The sequence below is a fragment of the Callionymus lyra genome, chromosome 8 (genome assembly GCF_982586985.1).
Source record: "Callionymus lyra chromosome 8, fCalLyr1.hap1.1, whole genome shotgun sequence".
Taxonomy (NCBI): domain Eukaryota; kingdom Metazoa; phylum Chordata; class Actinopteri; order Syngnathiformes; family Callionymidae; genus Callionymus; species Callionymus lyra.
Window position 1 is genome coordinate 18,848,336 of NC_141825.1, and position 21,459 is coordinate 18,869,794.

Here is a 21,459-nt window from a genome sequence, read left to right on the forward strand (position 1 = left end):
TGATTCTGATATCTGGAGTACTGTGTGCGTAGCATGTTAGCCTTTTAGCTTCTGCTGAAAACAAAATATTTACTTCTTTAAGGTTTTTTTGATGAACGATTTCTCATGTCCAGGCTTCAATACAAGAGGGACGTTACAGACGAGCAGTATGGAAGTATTTGGATGTTTTTTAAGTGTCTTTTTGGACGAAGATTAGGAAGAAGACAACTGAGGTCCAGTGGCTACATTAAAAAGAAACAAACATTTTTGTCTATAACTCTAAAAAGGAAAATTAGTCTTAAAATAGCCCCCTTAGTGACATGAGGTTGAGTAGAAAATAAATGATTTTTGGGTGAACTGTTACTTTACTAAAACTTTTCAAATAGACACATATTTCTGTCCACCTGCACGTCTGGTTTCCGATATTTACGCCTGTTGTCCGGACGACTTCCGAGGTTGAGTTAATTGCAGTGGAGATTGTCTTGATAATGAAAAGGGTTTATGGTTCCTGACAGGACTTGGACTGATCCAAGTCTTGTTTTCATTGATCTGTACTTTTTCCGCTCGACCATCGATCGCAGTAACGGAAGTCGTTTGCCTATGATTTTTCCCGGGACATCCATTATCCTGGGGCTGATCCGGTATCTGTGGTGTTGCAGTGTGTTCCAGCGGCCGCTACGGACGCGCCTGCGCCGAGATCTGCCTCTGCACCAACAACGGCACCTGTAACCCCATCGACGGCTCCTGCCAATGCTTCCCCGGCTGGATCGGAGACGACTGCTCCCAGGGTTCGGCCTCCCTCCTTTTTTTTCCCCTTTCGTCCGCTAATCTACCCCCTTCATTTCGTCTTCCCTTCCGTCCCTATGATTCATCCATCCGACCCTTCCCAGAACCACCCTTCGACCTCAGCCACATCTCTTTGCTCTAAATGGTCGTCGTAATTCATCACGCTCTTTGATTTACTGCGTCGTCGACCAAAAATCATTAGCAGAGCTTTTGAGCCGTCGTGTCGGGAGGAAATTGACGCCGGGGTAATATATCGCCATAACTGGCCACAAATAACGATCAGACGGATGTTACGCTGATACTCGGCGACATTTATCTGATCACATCCCAGTGAAAAAGCAGGTGATTAAAGAGCAAAGATCAGACACTGAGTGCGTGGAATACACAAGCATCTGTTTTATGCACTGGAGGTCACTGTGTGATGGTGTGTCTGCAGCCTGTCCCTCTGGACACTGGGGCCCGGACTGTCTCAACTCCTGTAACTGTCACAACGGGGCTCAGTGCAGTGCCTACGATGGGGAGTGCAGGTGTGGCCCCGGCTGGACTGGACTCTACTGTACTCAGCGTGAGTGTCTCTGTCAGTTACCACACAGTGTCACCTGCTGGCAGATGCACACACATGCAGCACATGTGTCGCTGTTATGTTGAATTATTGCTCTTTTGTTCATAGGTTTTTGTATTAATCATAATGAAAAAAAGGTTTCTTTTGTAAGATAATTGAATTAAACAAAGGAAAAATGGATTAAAAACAGGCTTAAGACATTGAATATGACCTTTAATTGCCATGTAGAAGTAGAAACAGAAGTATAATGATAACCTAATTTTAGAATTAATTTGGAATACATTTTTTTAATTATATTATTATCCTTCAGCATTGTGTGTGATCAACACTCTTTTTTACTTAACAAAAAATATTGAACGAGCTTCAGTAAAACGCTTTTACAAATATTTGTTTTTAACCCCTATGTTATCTGAGGGTGAACCAAAAGGCCAAGGAAATAAATGGGTTTAAGGTATCCCTTGTGTTGTCTCTGGGTCGAGGTGAATGACCGCAAACAAATTTGTTTTCGGGCCTTCGGGTCACCTTGACCCTGTGATGATACATGGGTTAAAAAAGTCAAATGACATCATATTCCTCATATAATATTATCCGTTATTATATCACATTTTATTTGCTTTTATAAAAGTAAACTGGAAATTTTTGTGAGTTGTTGATTAATTGGTTACTCTTATTTCCTGGTGGTTCAAAGGTGCAAAATAAATGTACAAACTTTGAAACTAATTTAAAATTCCTAAAAAAAATCTTCAAACTCTAAAACAAATTGCAGACTCTGTCAAAATTTGCAAACTCTGAAACGCATTTGCAAACTCTGAAACACATTTGCAAACTCTGAAACATATTTGCAAACTCTGAAACATATTTGCAAACTCTGAAACATATTTGCAAACTCTGAAACATATTTGCAAACTCTGAAACGCATTTGCAAACTCTGAAACACATTTGCAAACTCTGAAACATATTTGCAAACTCTGAAACATATTTGCAAACTCTGAAACATATTTGCAAACTCTGAAACATATTTGCAAACTCTGAAACACATTTGCAAACTCTGAAACATATTTGCAAACTCTGAAACATATTTGCAAACTCTGAAACAAATATACAAACTCTAAAACATATTTGCAAACTCTGAAACATATTTGCAAACTCTGAAACAAATATACAAACTCTAAAACATATTTGCAAACTCTAAAACATATTTGCAAACTCTGAAACATATTTGCAAACTCTGAAACATATTTGCAAACTCTGAAACATATTTGCAAACTCTGAAACATATTTGCAAACTCTGAAACATATTTGCAAACTCTGAAACATATTTGCAAACTCTGAAACAAATATACAAACTCTAAAACATATTTGCAAACTCTGAAACATTTCTCAAACTCTCAAACAGATTTACAAACTCTGAAACGCATTTGCAAACTCTGAAACAAATATACAAACTCTAAAACATATTTGCAAACTCTGAAAAATTTCTCAAACTCTCAAACAGATTTACAAACTCTAAAACTAATTTGCAAACTCTGAAACATATTTGCAAACTCATAAACATTTCTCAAACTCTGAAAAAAATGTACAAACTCTAAAACAAATTTGCAAACTCTGAAACATATTTGCAAACTCTAAAACAAATTTGCAAACTCTGAAACATATTTGCAAACTCTAAAACAAATTTGCAAACTCTGAAACATATTTGCAAACTCTGAAACATATTTGCAAACTCTGAAACATATTTGCAAACTCTGAAACATATTTGCAAACTCTAAAACAAATTTGCAAACTCTAAAACAAATTTGCAAACTCTGAAACATATTTGCAAACTCTGAAACATATTTGCAAACTCTAAAACAAATTTGCAAACTCTGAAACATATTTGCAAACTCTGAAACATTTCTCAAACTCTCAAACAGATTTACAAACTCTAAAACAAATTTGCAAACTCTGAAACATATTTGCAAACTCAGAAAACATATTTGCAAACTCTGAAACATTTCTCAAACTCTCAAACTGATTTACAAACTCTGAAACATATTTGCAAACTCATAAACATTTCTCAAACTCTGAAAAAAATGTACAAACTCTGAAACAAATTTACAAACGATAAAACTAATTTACAATTTCCTTATCTACAAACTCTGAAACACATTTTCAAAATCATGAATCAACTTTACAAATTTAATAGATGGTAAATTTGTTTTTGGAAATTGTCATTTTATCTTGAGAGTTTTCAGTTTTGTTTCAGAAATTGCAATTTTGTTTCAAAGTTTGTTTGTTTTTTTCAGAGTTTGTGAATTAGTTTTTCTCTTCTGGTCAACAGTACTTTTTAGATGCACATCTCAATAATTAAAAACTTGGATGGAAATAGGTTAATATTTCTTTATTTCAAGCAAAAACTCTTTTCATTTTATTTTTTATTTTTTCTAGTATTTTGTCGATAATAAAAAATAACCAGTGGTGGTCCTGCAAAAGATGAGCAGAATTAAATATATATATATATATTGTATTCATGTATTACCATTCTCTTATAGTGTAGTTAAAAATGGTGTATAGGTTTTTGTTAATTGGATTTGTTTTAAAATATATATATATATTTATTTTTTTTAATTCAAATGTTATTGTTTAAATATCATTTAGTTATAATAGTTTTATATTCGTCCTTTTAATTGAACTGTAATTGGCTGTAAAATTTGTCTTTAAACACAACCTATGATAACCAAAAAATCAAGAGTAAAACTGGTTTTATTATTTAATAAAAGCATTTCATGATATGAATATGAAATAAATAAATGAAAATATATTTGAATTAAAACTAGATAAAAGTACAAAAATATGTTTCTAAAATGTCCAACTCTCAACTCGCAAAAAAAACCATCAAAAGACGAGCTCAACAAAATTTCCTTTCATTTAACTTTCTATAACCTTTAACAGAAAGTCTAAAGCGACTTGGCCTCTCTTTTACTGCTGAATAGTCATTTCAACATAAAGGATCTTTGTTTGCTGTCAAAGTAGAAAACTCAACAATGAATCCACTTGCTTACAAAAGATATAATCCGAACTTGAGAATTCAAAGGAATCATTTTTGGCTGATCTGCAATAGCAAGTCTGGAAAACTTTGTAACATATTATTTTTTAGGTCATTTTGATCGGATTTCTATTGAACTGATTTTGCCTAAAACAATATGTTTTTTAAATCTATTGTGGGCCATATAAACTAATCCATGTTAGGCTCCCAAGCCTATGTGTTTGAGAGGAGAAAAGGTGTACTACAGTGAACATAGATAATTGACTATATATGTATATAAATACCCAAGATTTGAAAGTACATAAAAGGAAGGTGATCCTATGTAAAAAAAAATTAAAGAAAAAAAATGAGGGGTTAATTTTTTATGGTTTCAAGTATTGTTGAAAATGAAAAGGGTTGTTTTTTTAATTCAAGCAGCTATTTTATCTATTGATTGAAGAAACTTTTTTCTTCATAATAAAGACACAAATCTACCTCAATATTCTTATCTCTCAAAATAAATTGATAAAGTATAAAAAATATTTCCTTTAATGCCATATTTTTACTTTGAGATTTATATACCTAAGTATACTAAAATTGTGTCTGAACTTCACGTTGTCTTTTTTTGGACACACCTCTCAATGGTGTCGTACAGTAAAGGGTAGACGAAGGGGTAGAATTGGGACAGTCTTGTATTATTTTAAACGTTTTCCAAACAAATGGAAAATATATGTCTCATGTCAAAGACTTCAGGGTGAAGAGTATTTATTTTTAAAATAAGTTTCCCCCAAACTCTACTGAGCTGTGGAATGTTTGTATCCCTAGAGGTATCTTTTGAAACCAGCAGGTGGAACCTAAAGCGTCCTAACAGCATCCACACCTGAGTTTTCTGCTGAGACAGGAAATGTTTTATTTCCCCTCATTTGTCCGTCGTCCCTGATTGTAGATGCAGAATAGACTTGGACTGGTATTGATTTCCAGTCCCTCGGGCAACACGTCCTTGACTGACTCCCAACATTGTCTTGTTATCTCTTTGTCTCAATCCGACATTCCAACGACGTCTCCACCAGGTTGTCCTTCAGGCTTCTACGGTAAGGACTGCGCTGAAGTGTGTCGCTGTCAGAATGGCGCCGACTGTGACCACTCGACTGGACTTTGTGCTTGTCGGACCGGCTTCATCGGTACCAGCTGTGAGCAGAGTTGAGTGGACCACAAATCTATTCCAAATGTCCTTTTGATGATTTTCTTTTCATGCTTGAAGACACTTTTATGAGCAGTTTCTTCAGTCTTTTTAATACAAAGCAAAATAACTGGTACATCAAAGCTCATCCTGATCCTTTTTTATTGTGTGCTTATTTTCGTTATTTCCTTCCATTCTTTTTCTTTTAAAATTTCTTGAATAAAGGCTGAATAAGTCTTGATAAATCCTTTTTTTCAATTGCTTAGATCAAAAGAAATATTTTCAATAATTTTAACGGTTGCTTTAATCGAAAAACATTTTCAATCAAATAATTAATTTCACTTGAAATAAGTGTCATCCAAAAATATCTTGATTTCAATATTTTTTTAAAGGGTACTTCAATTAAAAGTAAGGTAAGGTAGAACTTTATTGATCGCTCAGGAGGTCTCCTTTGGGAAAAGAAAATATATAAAATCAAAGAAGCGTTAATTTAAAAAATATATATACATATAGAGAGAAAAAAAATGTCAAACAAACAAAACCTTCTTCACTCAATAGATTTTTTTTAAATTAAAGATTAAGTGAAATGACTCTTTTATTGAATAATAAAGACAAAAATCGACCTTCTTATTCATGTCTCTCAAACTAAATTGACAAAGTCAAATTGTATTTGCTTTTATGTCATATTAACATATTATGATTCATATTTAAATGAATTTAAAATGAAATCGTTTACAGTAAAATAGAAATTTGTTTATTTCAAATAATGGAAATATATTTTTCTATCTGCTTTTTAATTTCTCATTAAACTATGTATTGTTTTTTTGTCCCCAACTTGTCCCCCTTGCCTTATCTCAAGGTCAAAGTGACTTAAAAAAACAAATGTGTTTGCGGTATCCCTTGTGTTGTCTCAACAATTTAAACAGAATCTATGATCCAGCCTTACACCCCAGCTCGGGCTCTGAGGTCTGTGGATCAGAATCTACTGATGGTTCCACGCACACGGTTCAGGACCAGAGGAGAGAAATCTTTTTAGGCTGTTGCTCCTAAGCTTTGGAACGATCTTCCTCTCCCTCTGTGTTTGATGATCTACTGACTCCTTTAAGAAACATCTTAAGACGGTTTCTATTTGTTCAGGCTTTTCCTTGAATTTCTGGAACTCCTGTGTTGTTCTCAGTATTATCTTAATCTTTAAAGTATATACTTTTTTGAGTATTGTTTTGTTTGTTTAAGCGCTTTGTGACCCTGGTCTGGAAAAGCGCTATACAAATAAATATTACTTACTTACTTACTTACAAACAAATATTAAACTTCAAAGATCCCTCCATGGTTATGTTTGTGGTGTGATAGAAGATGTTTTATCTGATGTGAAAACAAATAGAGTGGCTTCAGTAACACTCGTGTCTCATGCAGAGTGTCCTCCTGGTACGTTCGGCTACGGCTGCCAGCAGCTGTGCGAGTGTCTGAACAACGCGACCTGCGACTATGTGACTGGAACTTGCTACTGCAGCTCGGGATACAAAGGCATCCGCTGCGATCAAGGTGATGCATGATCCGGGAAAAGTTTTCTTTGCACATTAAAACAAAAAAAAAGAAAAAAGGTCTGTGTCACCTTCCAACTCTGACTGTTTTTTCTCTGTAGCAGCTCTGATGATGGAAGAGCTCAACCCTTACACCAAAATTAGCCCGGCGCGGGGGTCCGAGCGCCAGTCGGCGGGAGCCGTCATGGGCATCATCTTCCTTCTGCTCATCATCATGGCCATGCTCAGCCTGTTCGTCTGGTACCGACAGAGGCAGAGGGATAAAGGACACGAGATCCAGCCCAGTGTGTCCTACACACAAGCCATGCACATCAACAACGCCGACTATTCCCTCTCGGGTGAGAAGAGACTTCATTTGACATGTATTTAATGAGCACATTTATTACAATTCCAGTAAACCGTCGTCATTACCGATACTTTGGTCATAGTCATTCACATTTTCTTTTGTATAAAACACAATTTATTATTTTTTTTTTTTATTTTTTTTTTTTTGAATATGATTATTGAGACATATTCAACAGTGTATACATTTTCACACATGTAATATACTTTTTTGTTTTTAGACAGATCAGGGAAATTCAGAAAAAAATTATTTTTGTTTCTTTTCCCTCCAATCAGAAATTAAAATAGAAATAAAAATAAAAATAAATAAAGTAAAGTAATACATTAACTTAAAAAATATGGTATAAAACACAATTTAAAATATAAAATGTGTTACAAATGTCACATTAAATCATTCATATACTTCCAATTTTGGTGTACATTATACATTTCATATTAAGTATTTCAATAATGTTGACTTCTTTTTGAAAATTGTAAGGGGGCAAGAAGACCCCCTTAAAAATTCGAATAGGTCAAATTTTAATAACATTTATACCATATTTAATAAGAATAATTGAATAGCTAGTTGTTAGACCCATAATCTGCCTTAATTTACTTTCTTCTTGTAACTTCTGGGTTATTTGTTTTTCATAAATGTTATTATATATATTATATTATCAAATATTATTGATATCATCCTTTTCATAAATGTGTATACATGTTTCTATGTATCTTTTAAATTTCTATTTAAGCAATTACATACATACATACATACAATACATACAATATACATACATTTTTTTGCTTATATTCAAAAGCGAATCTTTATTTGTAAATCTAATGTATTTATGACTTGTTTTTAGGACATTATGTTTTAGTTTTATTCACTGTGATGAAAGTAAATGACAAACGATAAAAGTTTTAGTTTCTTTTTTGCCAGACGTCGCGAAATATGAATGAATATATGTTCTTTATTTTTAATTATTTCTCCACATTTGCTTAAATGCATGATTTTCGATCTTCATGCACTGTGTTGGTTCAGTGCTCAGCAGATTCCAGCTTTTTTAAATGTCAGCTCATCTGGTATTTTCCAGCATTATTGCAGTGAGTACGACAAAAACCTTTTCAGGGTTTTATTTATTTGCTTTATTTTTTTCATCTGCATTTTATTGACAACCCGAATACATTACCTGGCAAATCTGGGTCATTCAATATATGAACCTGGTGGTTTGTGGATTTTAATAAAGCCGCTCTGAATGTGAGGCTTCACCAAATCACTCACCAGAGGAATCTTGTTCTCGTCCTTCAACTTATAGGAAACTATATCTTCAGAGTAATCAGTTCCTTTTTAGAGTAAATCTAGAGTAAAAATGTTTGTTCATTTTAATGTAGCGACTGGAGCTCAGTTGGGGGTTTGTTCACATGCGATCGTGTCCCCAGGTAAGTCTTGGGGCCTCCTGAAATATGGGGTATCAGAAACCCGGTAAAGGGAGCCAGAGTCTGGTCTGCATTGGGGGTACCAAGTTGAACTTATTTCCATTGAGGGTGGGACTCCGTCAGGGCTGCCCTCTGTAATCGATTCTACTTTATTGGACAGAATAAATGGGCGTTACCAGTGCCTTGAGGGACTCCCATTGGGTTACTGGTCTTTGTGGACGACATGGTCCTGTTGGCCTCATCAGACCGTGAGCTTCAGCTCCTGCTGGAAAAATTTGCGAACAATTGTGAAACCGCAGGGATGATAATCAGTACCTCCAATTCCAAGTCCATGGTTCTCAGTTTTAAACAAGTGGAGGAGTATAAGTGTATCGGGGGTCTTGTTCACGAGTGAGGGAAGAATGGAGCGTGAGATTGACAGGTGAATTGCGGCAGCGTCACCCATCCATGGTTGTAAAGTGAGAGCAAAAGGCAAATCTCTTTATACCAGTCAATCTACGTCCGACCGTCACTTATGGTCATGAATAGGCAGTGACTGAACGAACAAGGTTGTGGTACAAGTGGCAGAAACAAGATTTCTCTAAAGGGTGGCTAAGTTATTACCTCCCTAATATGTGCTTTCTAAATATCACAATTAATCTTTTCATTTATAATGTTATGTTTATTGTTTGTAAGCTGCCTTTATGAAAAACAATTGTTGGACAATGTATACCTCACCACAGGATGATCACAGTACTATTATACCCTGTAATTGTAAAAAAAAATCTGATCTGATTGGCACTGGTAAGGGTCTGCTAATTAAAAAAAAAAGGTTTTCTTCAATTGAAAAAATGCTTAAATCACCCTTAAAATTATTTCAATAACGTTTTTAAAATGTAAACTTTTTTCTTTGATTAAAAAAAAGGCATCATAATGTAACTTAAATATTTTCCATCATATAATGGTAAATCATTTGATATGATTTACCATTATATGATGGAAAACCGTTTTTTTACAGCACTTTTATATTGACCTGATGTTTAATTTGTTTATTTTATTAGGCTTAGTTTAGACGAAACAAAACGCCCCTGCTGGCAGAAACTCAATGTTGCAGGCAGCACTCAAAGAAAAGATGTACTTTATAAAGACCGTTTTTTCTTATATATCATTCATTTAAAATGACACGCCAAAGAATTTAATTAAAATGACATTAAGGCCATTAAAAAGAGATGAATCAGATGATCAATGAATCACAGATGATCATTTCTCTCATTTTTTTTAAATATATATTGACGGCAGCACTAGATATTTTTGTTGTTGTTCCACATGTGTGTGTGTGTGTGTGTGTCCTCATTCAAAAGTGTGTTCCTCAGAGTGCGGCAGCACGGTGGCGATGAAGACCAGCGCGGCGGAGGTCAATCAAGGTCAGAGCAGCAGCAGCGGTCAGTGCTTCTCCAACCCCAGCTACCACACGGTGGCCCAGTGTAACGTGGTGTCCACCATCTCCAGCAACCTGGACGGCACTCTCACCCTCAAAGTACTGTAATTGCAGACCCCCCCCCCCCCCACTGGTGTCGGGATAAACAAGCCTGACCTCTCTTCCCGTCTTCCTCCGCAGTCAAGCACCTTGAAAAGCAGGAGCGGCTCGGACTGGAGGGCCTACTGCAACCTCAACGACCTGGGTCAGTGATCCCCTCTCTTGTTATGACACTCCACGTCCGTCCCGGCGTCCCACTTAGAGCGTCCGCGTCAAGGACGGGAGACACGTGTCGTCGGTTTTGTCTTCATTTTAAGTCGTGGCTGGAACACGGACGCCCCGCCGTGAATGAAGATGAAGCAGGGGTTTCTTGTTAGACGCGACCTTTGCCCTGGTTTCGAGGAGATGTGCGGAAGGAAGTGGCGGCGTCGAGGTGAGGAGGGGTCACCGCGAGCTCATTAGAAGTCTCGCGGCGGTGAATCCCCGGACGATACCCTGCACTGGGTCAAATCCACCGATTTATAGAACGAAGGAGAAATCATAATATTGGAAGGAGGATAAATAGCTGCTGAATTGATTAGGTGTCTCATTTGTGTTAGATTTGCGTTCTAGAAAAAAAAGCTTTTATCTTCACAGTGACACACATTGAGATAACAAAGTGTCTGGCGCTGGTGGAAAACTATGTTTTTGTTTTCATCTGGAAATATAAAAACTACAGTACTTTATTAGAGCCGTACATGTTTGACAAACTCTGTCTTATAATTCAGCAAAGAATACACGTAAAAATATGTGTTGAAATGTTGTTAAGACATTATTATTGAACAATAAATCCTAAATATTAAACATTAATAAAATGAGAATATAAGTGTAAAATAATTAATTTAAAAGCAAGTCACGGACCAATTATATCATGTAAAACAGCAGAAAATCTCTACACTATCACTTTTTTTTAATAATCAATATAGATATAAGAATTAAAAATAATGTAATATGTTAGTAAAAACTAATGACAGATTTTGAAATGTAAAAAATGAAAAGAGCACAGGACATACCGTTTACTGGAAATTATTATTTTAATAATCAATATAAATAGAATGTGTAATTAAGAAAAAGAATTGAGTAAATGATCAAAATTTCATGAATAATATAAAAGTAATCAAAGTCTGTCTTATAATTTAGCAAAAAATAATTATAAATATATATTGTAATGTTATTAAGACAGTACTTTAACATGAAATTCAATAAGCACTTAAGTACTTACGGATAATGACATATAAAAAAGAGATTTTTTTTTTTTTTTAATTAAATTCCCCTTTCAATTTAAATCATAATATTATTAATACATTTTTTTTAATAATGTTATATATAACCAAAAAAGTAAATGATGCAAAGGTTAAAAATGAATATAAAGAAAATATTTAAAATTCAGCAAAAAATAAACCTAAAAATATTTTTGGTTATTAAGACAATGTAGTTAAACATGGAAGCTTAAATATTACTTTGAAATTAATAACATTAAGAACATTAAGAACTTAAGTGTAAAATTAAATTGAAAAAACAAATGACATATTATGACATGTAAAAATGGAAACAGCAGGAAAAAACACTATTTTAATATAGTATTAATAAGTTCAAATAAAATGTTTAATTTAGAAAAAAAGATGAATATGAAGAACTGTAACCTACAATAACTTGGTTGACAAATTCTGTCTCATTTTTAAGCCAAAAATAAACATAAAAGATTTTGGTTTAATGGTTTTTAAGACAACATAATTGAACACATACATTTAAAAAAAATGATCGATTACAGATTTAGATATGTTGATAACGTAAAAAAAATGCAAATATTTTTGCTTTCAATTTTGAATATCAGTATCTTTAATAATAAAAACTGTAGTTTAGAATTATCTAAAGGTAAAAATGAATATAAACATCATCAGAAATAATTGTGTATTAGGAAAATCTTTTGTATAATAATTCCAGTACGCTCCCAAAGATGTTTTTACTTTTAAGTAAAGTACTTTCTTGAACAGTCAAACACAAAAGCTATAAACATATTACTTATAATATAAGAATTAAAAAGAAGGAAAACATTTCTTCTGGAGAATATTTCATCACTTCCTCCTTGTATATTCTGACTGTCCAATAGTAGTACAAAAGATGAACCAAAACTTCAATATAAGACAAAAGCTTCTTTTTTTTTTTTTTGGAAAATAAAAAATGTTCTCAATTTATTTGTTTTAAAAAAGACAAAAAACAAAGACTTTCTATATATATCTTTCTAACAAAATGGTCCCTAATTAGAATAAAGTAAAATCTTTTTTTCTACACAACACAAACAAGACTAACTTCGGAATAGAGAAGTCGCCAGAAATCAATGTATATATATATATATATATATATATATATATACATATATATATATATATGTATATATATATTTTAAAATTAGAGCTGCTTAAATAACCTTCAATTATTTATTTTATTATTTTAAAGAAAGACTGTTCCAGGGCCAAAAGCTCATGTCTTTCCAGTCAGGGGGGCCGGAATCTAGTTTGTCTTAAAGCAACAGGAAGCCGGTGTTAGGGAGCCAAAACTGGACTCATTTCAAATTTAAATGTCAGGTTATGTGTGATAACCTGAGAGGACAAATTGGTCTTATTAGGTTGCCATAGGTGGGATCATTGAAAGATTCAAAGCGCTGCAGGAGACTTTTTAAGGGAAAAAAAAAGTCATTTTTTGATCCATTCAGATGTGTTGCTGGTTCATCCATTCTTACTTAAATCACCCATTATGGCGGTTGCTGTAGTGAGTCTGCCTCCCGCGAGAGTCCAAGAGCCGGGAAATCAAAGAGTCAATTAATCCTCACAATCACATTGTGCACAAAAGGGAGACACGGCGGCGTGTAACTTCATTAGAGCTGTCCTGTCAGCCTGCAGATAATGTGAATGCATCTACTGACTCTCATGTTTTGACGTTTATGACAGATGTTCAACAGGGAGACACGGCAGCTCAGAGAGCCTCCCGAAAAGGTAAATAATTCATTGAAACAACAGTGTGAGAGAGTGAGTGTGTGTGCGGGGCCCCACCCATCCTTCCACGGTGCGGATAATAAATCCTCTCGTGCTCAACGGCTCATGTATCAATTTCTCGGTTCTGGTGCCCCCCCCCACACCCCCCCTCAGAGACGGATATTTCCTATCTCCTCTGGATCCCACGTCCTTATATCCGCCATGATTTATGGCGAGAACTCTCAGACGAGACCATTGTGAAGTGACGTTTAGCTCCGGCGGTAATTGCTCTCCGTGGCTCGGTGCCCGGGACGACACCGTGACTCCCACGCGGCGGCGTCGCCGGGACCCCGGGAGTTTGAAGGGGTGATCCGGAGGAGCTTCGCTGATGCCTCTAATGAGGCCCTTTTATCAGACTGATGAGAGCGTTGAGTCTTCACACTCGCACCCGTCTCAACTTGGATCAGGATTAGTAACCCTGTCAGAGACCGGAGGAGGTTCAGTTTTTTTCTTTTGAAACAAGACTAAAAGTTCATCAGAAAAAAAAAAGATCAATACGGGATTCGGTCAATATTGAATATTTATTTGTTACAGATATTATTAAAAAATCAGTAAAATGTTTGGTTGAATTAATCTGAAAAAAAATGTTGATGAGGAAAATCTGTGCAGTTGCCAATTAAGTACAGTTTTACAAGGAAAGACAAGTATTGCTACATCATTTTAGAAAAAAGGTATCATGATACAGTGTCTTCATTTTGAAGGCCACTAGATGTCACTCTCAGCTTGAAAATGATCAAATGTTTCATTAAATTAGTAGATTATAGCTAAAGATTATACAGCAGAAAGTGACATCTAGTGGTCCTTCAAAATAAAAACACTGTATCATGATGCAGTGTTTTTATTTTGAAATTGATGGGTTGATGACGCTTCATGAAACAGTGTCATGTTGTTTAGAGGTCAGTAGGTGGCGCCATTAGTTTACAAATAATGTGATGGTTCATTAGAACAGTTATTCAAAACCAAGGAAAATAGTGCAGGGACCGCCATCTAGTGGACTCTTAAAATAATGGCAGTGCTTTATGATGCTTCATCGGAACATCACTAAATGAAACCTGGTCTCATTTTCAAATTTACAGTGACATGTCGTGGACTTTATAAATGATGACAGTTGTTTCATGAGGCTTCATCAACCCATCAGTACTCGTAGCTAAACATTTTTTTTAACAATAATAGAGGAACATCACACAAATTAAAAAAAAATTAAAAACACATAGAAAATTTGTAGTTTTATGAAGTGGTACTGACCAACCAAAAAGTTACTGTGTATCACTAAATAGACACAATTAGTAACACAGTTTTATTTATCGGTGACAGTAAAATTACTTAAAAATCGGTTCTTAATCCAAAAAGAAACTGTATTTTGGGGGATCTGGTGCAAATTTAATCCATAAATTCTGCCTGAACCAGAACCGGCTGTAATGACAATGACAAAATAATGTTTTACCAAAAATGTTTCAAAATAAATTGCTTTTTGGATTTTACTTTGGACAATTTACAATAAACATTGTAGGTGAGTTGCCACAAATATTGAATGAGTCTGATGAATGATATTGTACCTCAGGCCTGTGTTATAAGTCCTAGTTTTGCACTCGTTGAGCAGCTTCTCAGAATTGCTGTTGTTTAGCCTTTGTGTTTTTTTTGTGTTTGTGAACAACATGACTCATCTTTCTGGGAAAACCATCTCATTAACTGGGTTGTTACGTCTTCTTCTTCTCAACCAGAATGGTGACATTGTTCTTTTGAGCAAACAACAATAATAAAGCAATAATTCGCCAAAAACATGGAAAACTGTACTTTTATGTAATTTAAAATAAAACCTCAAGAATAAAGGCATAAAACCAAATGATCCACTTCTTGTTGTGTTTCCTGAAAATGAATCCAACGACCAAATCAAAATTGAAAGTTTAAAGTTTAAAAAGTGTAGATTGAATAACACTGCAGGTTCACTGCGGGAAAGATATTCATAAAAAATGGAATTAAATTAACTTCCATTTAAGGAACATAATACAAAATTCCATTTTTAAAAATTTACTTTTCTCATTAAAGTTTTTCGCATACATTTTTGGTTCAAATTATTAAGGTTGACGGTCCTACAACTGACTTGTTAATAAAGTATTTTTTCTGAAATAGCACAGTTTTGAGGAGAAGCCTTTAGGACCTCAGGGCTAGTAATGTGTTGATAAGATCTCATGAAACAGCTGTGCAGTAAAGACACTTTGTTCAGTATTATCTTGATCTTTAAAGTATGTACTTTTTTGAGTATTGTTTTGATTGTCTAAGCGCTTTGTGACCCTGGTCTCGAAAAGCGCTATATAAATAAATATTACTTACTTACTTACTTAATGTATCATGATACAGTGTCTTTATTTTAAAAAGGCACTTAAATGGTGCTTTACATCTAAAAAGGTCAACTAAATTAGAAAATTAATGCCAACGCGTATATAAAGCACAGAGTGCCATCAAAATGAAGACACTGTATCATGATACAGTGTCTTTACTGCACATGTGTTTCATGAAGCATCATCAGCTCTTCACTACTAGGGGCCAAACAAACACAGCCTGCTTACTCTTTCAATGAGCCGGATAATTTTGGGTAAAATTAGCAAGTAGTGTTGGATTGATGAGGCTTCGTTGAAACAACTGTTTTGTGAAGACACTGTACCATGATACAGTTTCTTCATTTTGTCACTCTCTGCTTTACAAGTTTATTTTCATGTCTTAACAAGAAGGATCTGTCTCACCTGCAGTTGATTCAGAACTCTGCAGCGAGAATTCTGACTCGCTCTAGTAGAAGAACTCACATTTCTCCGGTCCTTAAAACTCTTCTCTGGCTTCCAGTTTCCTTCAGAATCAACTTTAAAATTCTGGTTCTTACTTTCAGATCTATTCATGGTCAGGCTCCTCCTTACATCACTGATCTGATCCAGCCTTACACCCCAGCTCGGGCTCTGAGGTCTGTGGATCAGAATCTATTGATGGTTCCACGCACACGGCTCAGGACCAGAGGAGAGAAATCTTTTCAGGCTGTTGCTCCTAAGCTTTGGAACGATCTTCCTCTCTCTTTGCGCTTGATGGATCTACTGACTCCTTTAAGAAACATCTTAAGACGTTTCTATTTGTTCAGGCTTTTCCTTGATTTTTCTGGAACTCCTGTTGTGTTATCAGTTTTATCTTGACCTTTAAAATATATACTTTATTGAATATTGTTTTGATTGTTTAAGCGCTTTGTGACCGTGGTCTGGAAAAGCGCTATATAAATAAAAATGACTTACTTACTTACAATCTTTGGCTCTAATCCACCTATTCAATGCATCATTTTCAAACTTGGAGTGCCATGATACAGTGTCTTCATTACGCTGCTGTTTCATGAAGCCTCATCAACCCATTAGCAGTAGCTAAGGATGCAAAGCTAGGCAGAGACATGTGCTAATAAATAAATGTAAAACATGTTCATTGTCGTCACTGCCCTTCCATTGAGTCGTACTGTTTCGCTCCTGTTTCAGATTACATCAAGGGCACATTATGCGCCAACAGCTCCTGCTCCCTGAACAGCGAGAACCCCTACGCCACCATCAGAGACCCTCCGGGACTGACGTGCAAGCACACGGAGAGCAGCTACGTGGAGATGAAGTCGCCCTCCCACCGCGAGGTGCCCTTCGGAGGCACCGCCACCCTCCTCGGTGGCGCGTCCAGGAATGTCTACGAAGTGGGTGAGTGTGTGGTCGCGCTGGTGTGCGGGGCGCCCTACGGTCGCGCCGGTCTTGACCCCTCGGGTCAGACGACGCGCTCGTCCAGACTCTATAAGCAGTGAACAGTGAGCGGTCTGTGTTTTTGCATGCGCTCCCAATATGTCTCTGCATGAACCTTGTTCCCTGGAGGTCGACTCATCGTGGTTTGTACAAAATAGATTTTTCTCGACGACTGATTCATTCTTTCACCGACTTCTTAAAATGAGCCAAAAGTGTCACTTAGAAGCTTTTTAATATAAGCAAAAGAGGAAGATAAACTTCTAAATTGTACTTTAACATTCTTGACAACAAGGTTATTCTCAGGTATAAGTGTGATCTTTTGTGCCTAACATCTAAAAAGCATGACTGTAACTGAACTTAAATTATTTTAACAGGCATTAAGAAATGTACATATTATACTTTCCTCACAACAACAGTGAAAATAGACCCGCTATATGATTTAAGTTGTGATAAAGAACATGATTACTGTACTACAGACAGTGTGTAAAACTGTTCTCAGTATGTGGTTTCCTTCTATTAAAGCAGCACTAAGTAAGATTTATCAGTTTTAAACCTTATGTTATTTTTATTTGTTTTATTTTGAAAAGGTGTTACTAGGTTAGCAAAACTCTTATTTTAGTCCTATTTATTTTAGTTATTCAGTCCTCTCCACAACTTTGCCTGTGCGACAGTCGCCGTCTGACAATTAAACTGCTGTACCTGAGTGGGTAGGAGACGGTTGTTGCATTTATTTCTTCAAAGCTGGATGGTACAGCTGGTCATTTTTTTAAGCTTACACGAACGGAAAACCAACACAACAAAAACTGCTTTTTTATTATTTCTTAACCCAAATGGACTGTGTTGGGCATGCAGTTACACCGTTCTAACAGTAGAGGGAGCCAAAAAGAATTATTGAATGTCCTGTAGGGCTGTTTTAAGTAAGGAAGTCATTTATATATGTAGAGCACTTTTCCAGACTAATGCAAAATAGACTAAATTATTAACAAAAATACATTTTATTTATTGGCCAGTTAAGTTGTATTTCATCTGTTTCCTGTTTGAAGGAAGAACAGGCCCCTGCAGGTTGTTTTTTCCCTTCTGGAACTCCTGTGTTGTTCTCAGTATTATCTTGATCTTTAAAGTATGTACTTTTTTGAGTATTGTTTTGATTGTTTAAGCGCTTTGTTACCCTGGTCTCGAAAAGCGCTATATAAATAAATATTACTTACTTACTTACTTACTTATTTTTTAGAAAAAAAAACAGTACCAGTGGTACAGTGTTGACTAAAAATAAACTTTCCTCCTTAACTATGGAATGCCTGCAGTGTCATAGTTAGATAATAAAAAGGTGATTTGAAAAAGAGACATAGGTAAGAAAATAAGTTTAAATAGCTATAAATACAATTGTTTATATGGGGACATAAATACACACAGACATACAGGAAATACATATATCCAATTTATTTTACGTATTTTTAAAAACAACTCTTTACCCTATTTTCGTACTCTTTTTTTTCCTCCTGTCAATTAGAGTGGGGGACATTTGTGGGTAAAACCCTAAAAGAATAATTTAGTTTTTTGTACAATTCCCTATTTATTTACAAATGAATGTGTTTATTAAACTCCCGTTAGCCATATACGTGAATCATCATCCATTTAAACATATTTCAATACTTTATTTTACTGTTTATGTCTCTAATGGTTTTTCATTACATAATATACAGATGGACACACCACTGCTATCCAAGTATTATTTTTGATTATAAAAAAGTATTTAGTAGAATGGACTCAGTAAAAAAAAAGTACAGATAATTATCATGACATGGGGTGAAGGGAAAGTTTAGAATCCCAACAACATTATTTACTCAAGTAAAGTTCTTGAAACACTTTCTTTTAAGAGCAACTAATGTGAAAACCCAACTCTTCAGACTCACACCGAATGTTGAAGTTTTCCCTTTCCAAGATGCAGTAAACCCCTCATCCTGACCTCGTTTTGAACGTATTACTTTATAAAGTTCTCCCCCGTTCTCGGCGAACGAGAGGTTACGAGAGCGGGGTCCATTATGATGTAATAACGGCCTCACTCCTCCTCCAGCCAGATTTGATCACGTCCGCTTTGTTTATACAACAAGTCCCTTGGATGTAGAGACTTCCTTGATTGATGATGCTTGGTGACAAACCTTGATGCTTGACCAATCACAGTAGAGTGGTTGTGGTTATGGTCAACAGGATTTAATCTCCAGAGAAGAGGTTGTACAAACAGACACATACTGGAGTACAATAGAGGTAAAAGATCCATTTAAGACACACTTAAATCAACACATTATTGCTCTTTAGTAGCCTTAAAAACTTAAATTAAAACTTAAATTTATAATGTAATGTAACCATGAGATGGACTGACCTCTAGTAACCCCTCAACCTCTCCTAACCTTTCCCGCGTTCTGTTCCCTGCCTACCACAGAACCCACGGTGAGTGTTCTGCAAGGACCCAATGGAATGGCAACCGGCTTCTCCCAGAACCCCTATGACCTCCCCCGCAACAGTCACATCCCCAGCCACTACGACATACTGCCCATGCGCCACAGCCCCACACACACATCCCCGCCACCCCCAGAAAGCCCCAGCTCCTTGCTCTGAAAGACACACACTGTCCCGACCGTCCGCACGGAGTCCGGCGAACACCCAGCCAAGTCACAACCAAAAGGCTCTCCGTCTGTCCCCCCGTGTGTGGTATGTACTGAGGTATAAGTGATGGATGGACGGCCGCCTCCCCCACTAATGGAGACGGTCCGTCTTTGGTCTCCTCACACTCGCGGAAAAAAGGGAAGAAAGAGTGTCCCACACACCAGCAACTGTTCACCCTCTTCATCCTCCGGTATGACTGATGGCCGGGCTCTTTATGGAACGACAGAAGGAGAGAGTGTTGGGGTACGGACAGAACTCTGGCTGACCTGAGGGAAGATGATTATTTACAATGGACGAGCGATTCACCTGCTCATTTTCATGATATAAGTTGACTATAACAGAGCAGCCATGTGATTATTATATCCCACAAACAAAGACAATTTGCTATCAGTGGCTATATATATATTTATATATTCATATATATCTATATATATATAGATATATAGACTATAAATCATCATGATCATTCTGAAGTGGGGAAGCATGGAAACATAGTAAAATAGTGTAATGGTTATTATATTATTATTACCATCATTATTATTGATAATGTGTACTATTTTTGGTAAGAAATGATGATACATGTCGTCGCACCTGAGGGGTTTCAGGAGACAACAAGAGTTTGTTTTCGGGGTAGAAGTATATATAAAGATATCATGTTTCTCTATTTCATTCTGGTAGTTATTTCATGTTTTTTTTTATTGGTTTTGAATTCAGGGCGTTTTTGTTTTTTTTTCGTTTTTGCAAATGTGTTTCTGTTTTTATGTTTTCTACGGTTTTATGGAGTGATGGTGATTCGTGACGCAAGAGCTTAAAAAAAAAAAATATGAGCATGATCAGGTTCTGGAAAACCCACCCGATGTAGATAACATTCAATTTATCTTCTTGTGAGATGATGATTAATGTCATTTTGTGAACTGTTTATTTTGGAAAAAAAAAAAAAAAGCTACTTTAACTGTCTCTGTCACTATGTAAATTTAAAAAAAAAAGGATATTTTATCACAACAGATTCCACACTTCAAATACCCAGCACTTGTTGTAAAAAGAAAGTCATGTAACAAAAAGGAAAAAAGTGATTTTTAAGGCGGTCGTTTTTTGTTTGTATCCCTGTATTGTTATTAATTAAAAATGGATTTATTGATTCACGATCTCACCCTGTGTAGAAGCAATAACATATTGACAATCGACGCCCAAATAGTGTTTTTTGCTTGTTTGTGACACGATTCCATCGATGATTCTTGTGACTGGATGTAACTTCTTACACAGTTATCTCTGCTGCTTGTTTCTTTTTTTTTGGTACATTAAAGGTTGTTTTTTTTCTTTCATGGAAAAAAAAAAGAGCTCTTGCCGTCAGGTGAATAATTTCCTGGTGCTTCGGAGCAGCTGGACCAATTATCAGTGCAGTCCCGTCTCTGAGTTCACCTGCAGGCTGTGGTTCATGGATTCTCATCAGCACATTCCGCCGGACATTAAAAATAATTTGGTCCGAAATAAAAAATGGCTTTAATAAGGACGACTGCCCGAGGTATCTGAGGAGACCTCAATTCTGATCATTGATGCTTATTTTATGTCGGTTTCTAGAGCATCGGTATAGATTAAAAAGCATTTCTGAATATTTAATATCAAGCTAACTGTGCTACAGCGTTACACTACAGAAGTCTTGTCTAATTATTCTGTAATTGTCCTGACAGATGTTTAGCAAAGCCGGGGGG

General features: G+C 35.7%; 1 protein-coding gene across 4 annotated transcripts in view; it reads left to right on the top strand.

Annotated features, from left to right (window-relative positions):
- megf11 (multiple EGF-like-domains 11) overlaps nucleotides 1-20,962 on the top strand; it is a 128,691-nt gene extending 107,729 nt beyond the window's left edge. For 2 of the 4 annotated variants that reach the window (XM_087796635.1, XM_087796637.1), the window contains 10 exons: nucleotides 639-767; nucleotides 1,202-1,330; nucleotides 5,402-5,530; nucleotides 6,925-7,053; nucleotides 7,154-7,390; nucleotides 10,163-10,326; nucleotides 10,408-10,471; nucleotides 13,254-13,298; nucleotides 16,841-17,047; nucleotides 19,527-20,962. In XM_087796635.1, coding sequence (XP_087652761.1) covers nucleotides 639-767; nucleotides 1,202-1,330; nucleotides 5,402-5,530; nucleotides 6,925-7,053; nucleotides 7,154-7,390; nucleotides 10,163-10,326; nucleotides 10,408-10,471; nucleotides 13,254-13,298; nucleotides 16,841-17,047; nucleotides 19,527-19,702 — 1,409 coding nt within the window. In that variant the 3' untranslated portion in view covers nucleotides 19,703-20,962. The remainder of the gene's footprint in view (nucleotides 1-638; nucleotides 768-1,201; nucleotides 1,331-5,401; nucleotides 5,531-6,924; nucleotides 7,054-7,153; nucleotides 7,391-10,162; nucleotides 10,327-10,407; nucleotides 10,472-13,253; nucleotides 13,299-16,840; nucleotides 17,048-19,526) is intronic. The other 2 variants (XM_087796636.1, XM_087796638.1) reach the window with 1 other exon arrangement.
- Nucleotides 20,963-21,459: the final 497 nt, after the last annotated feature.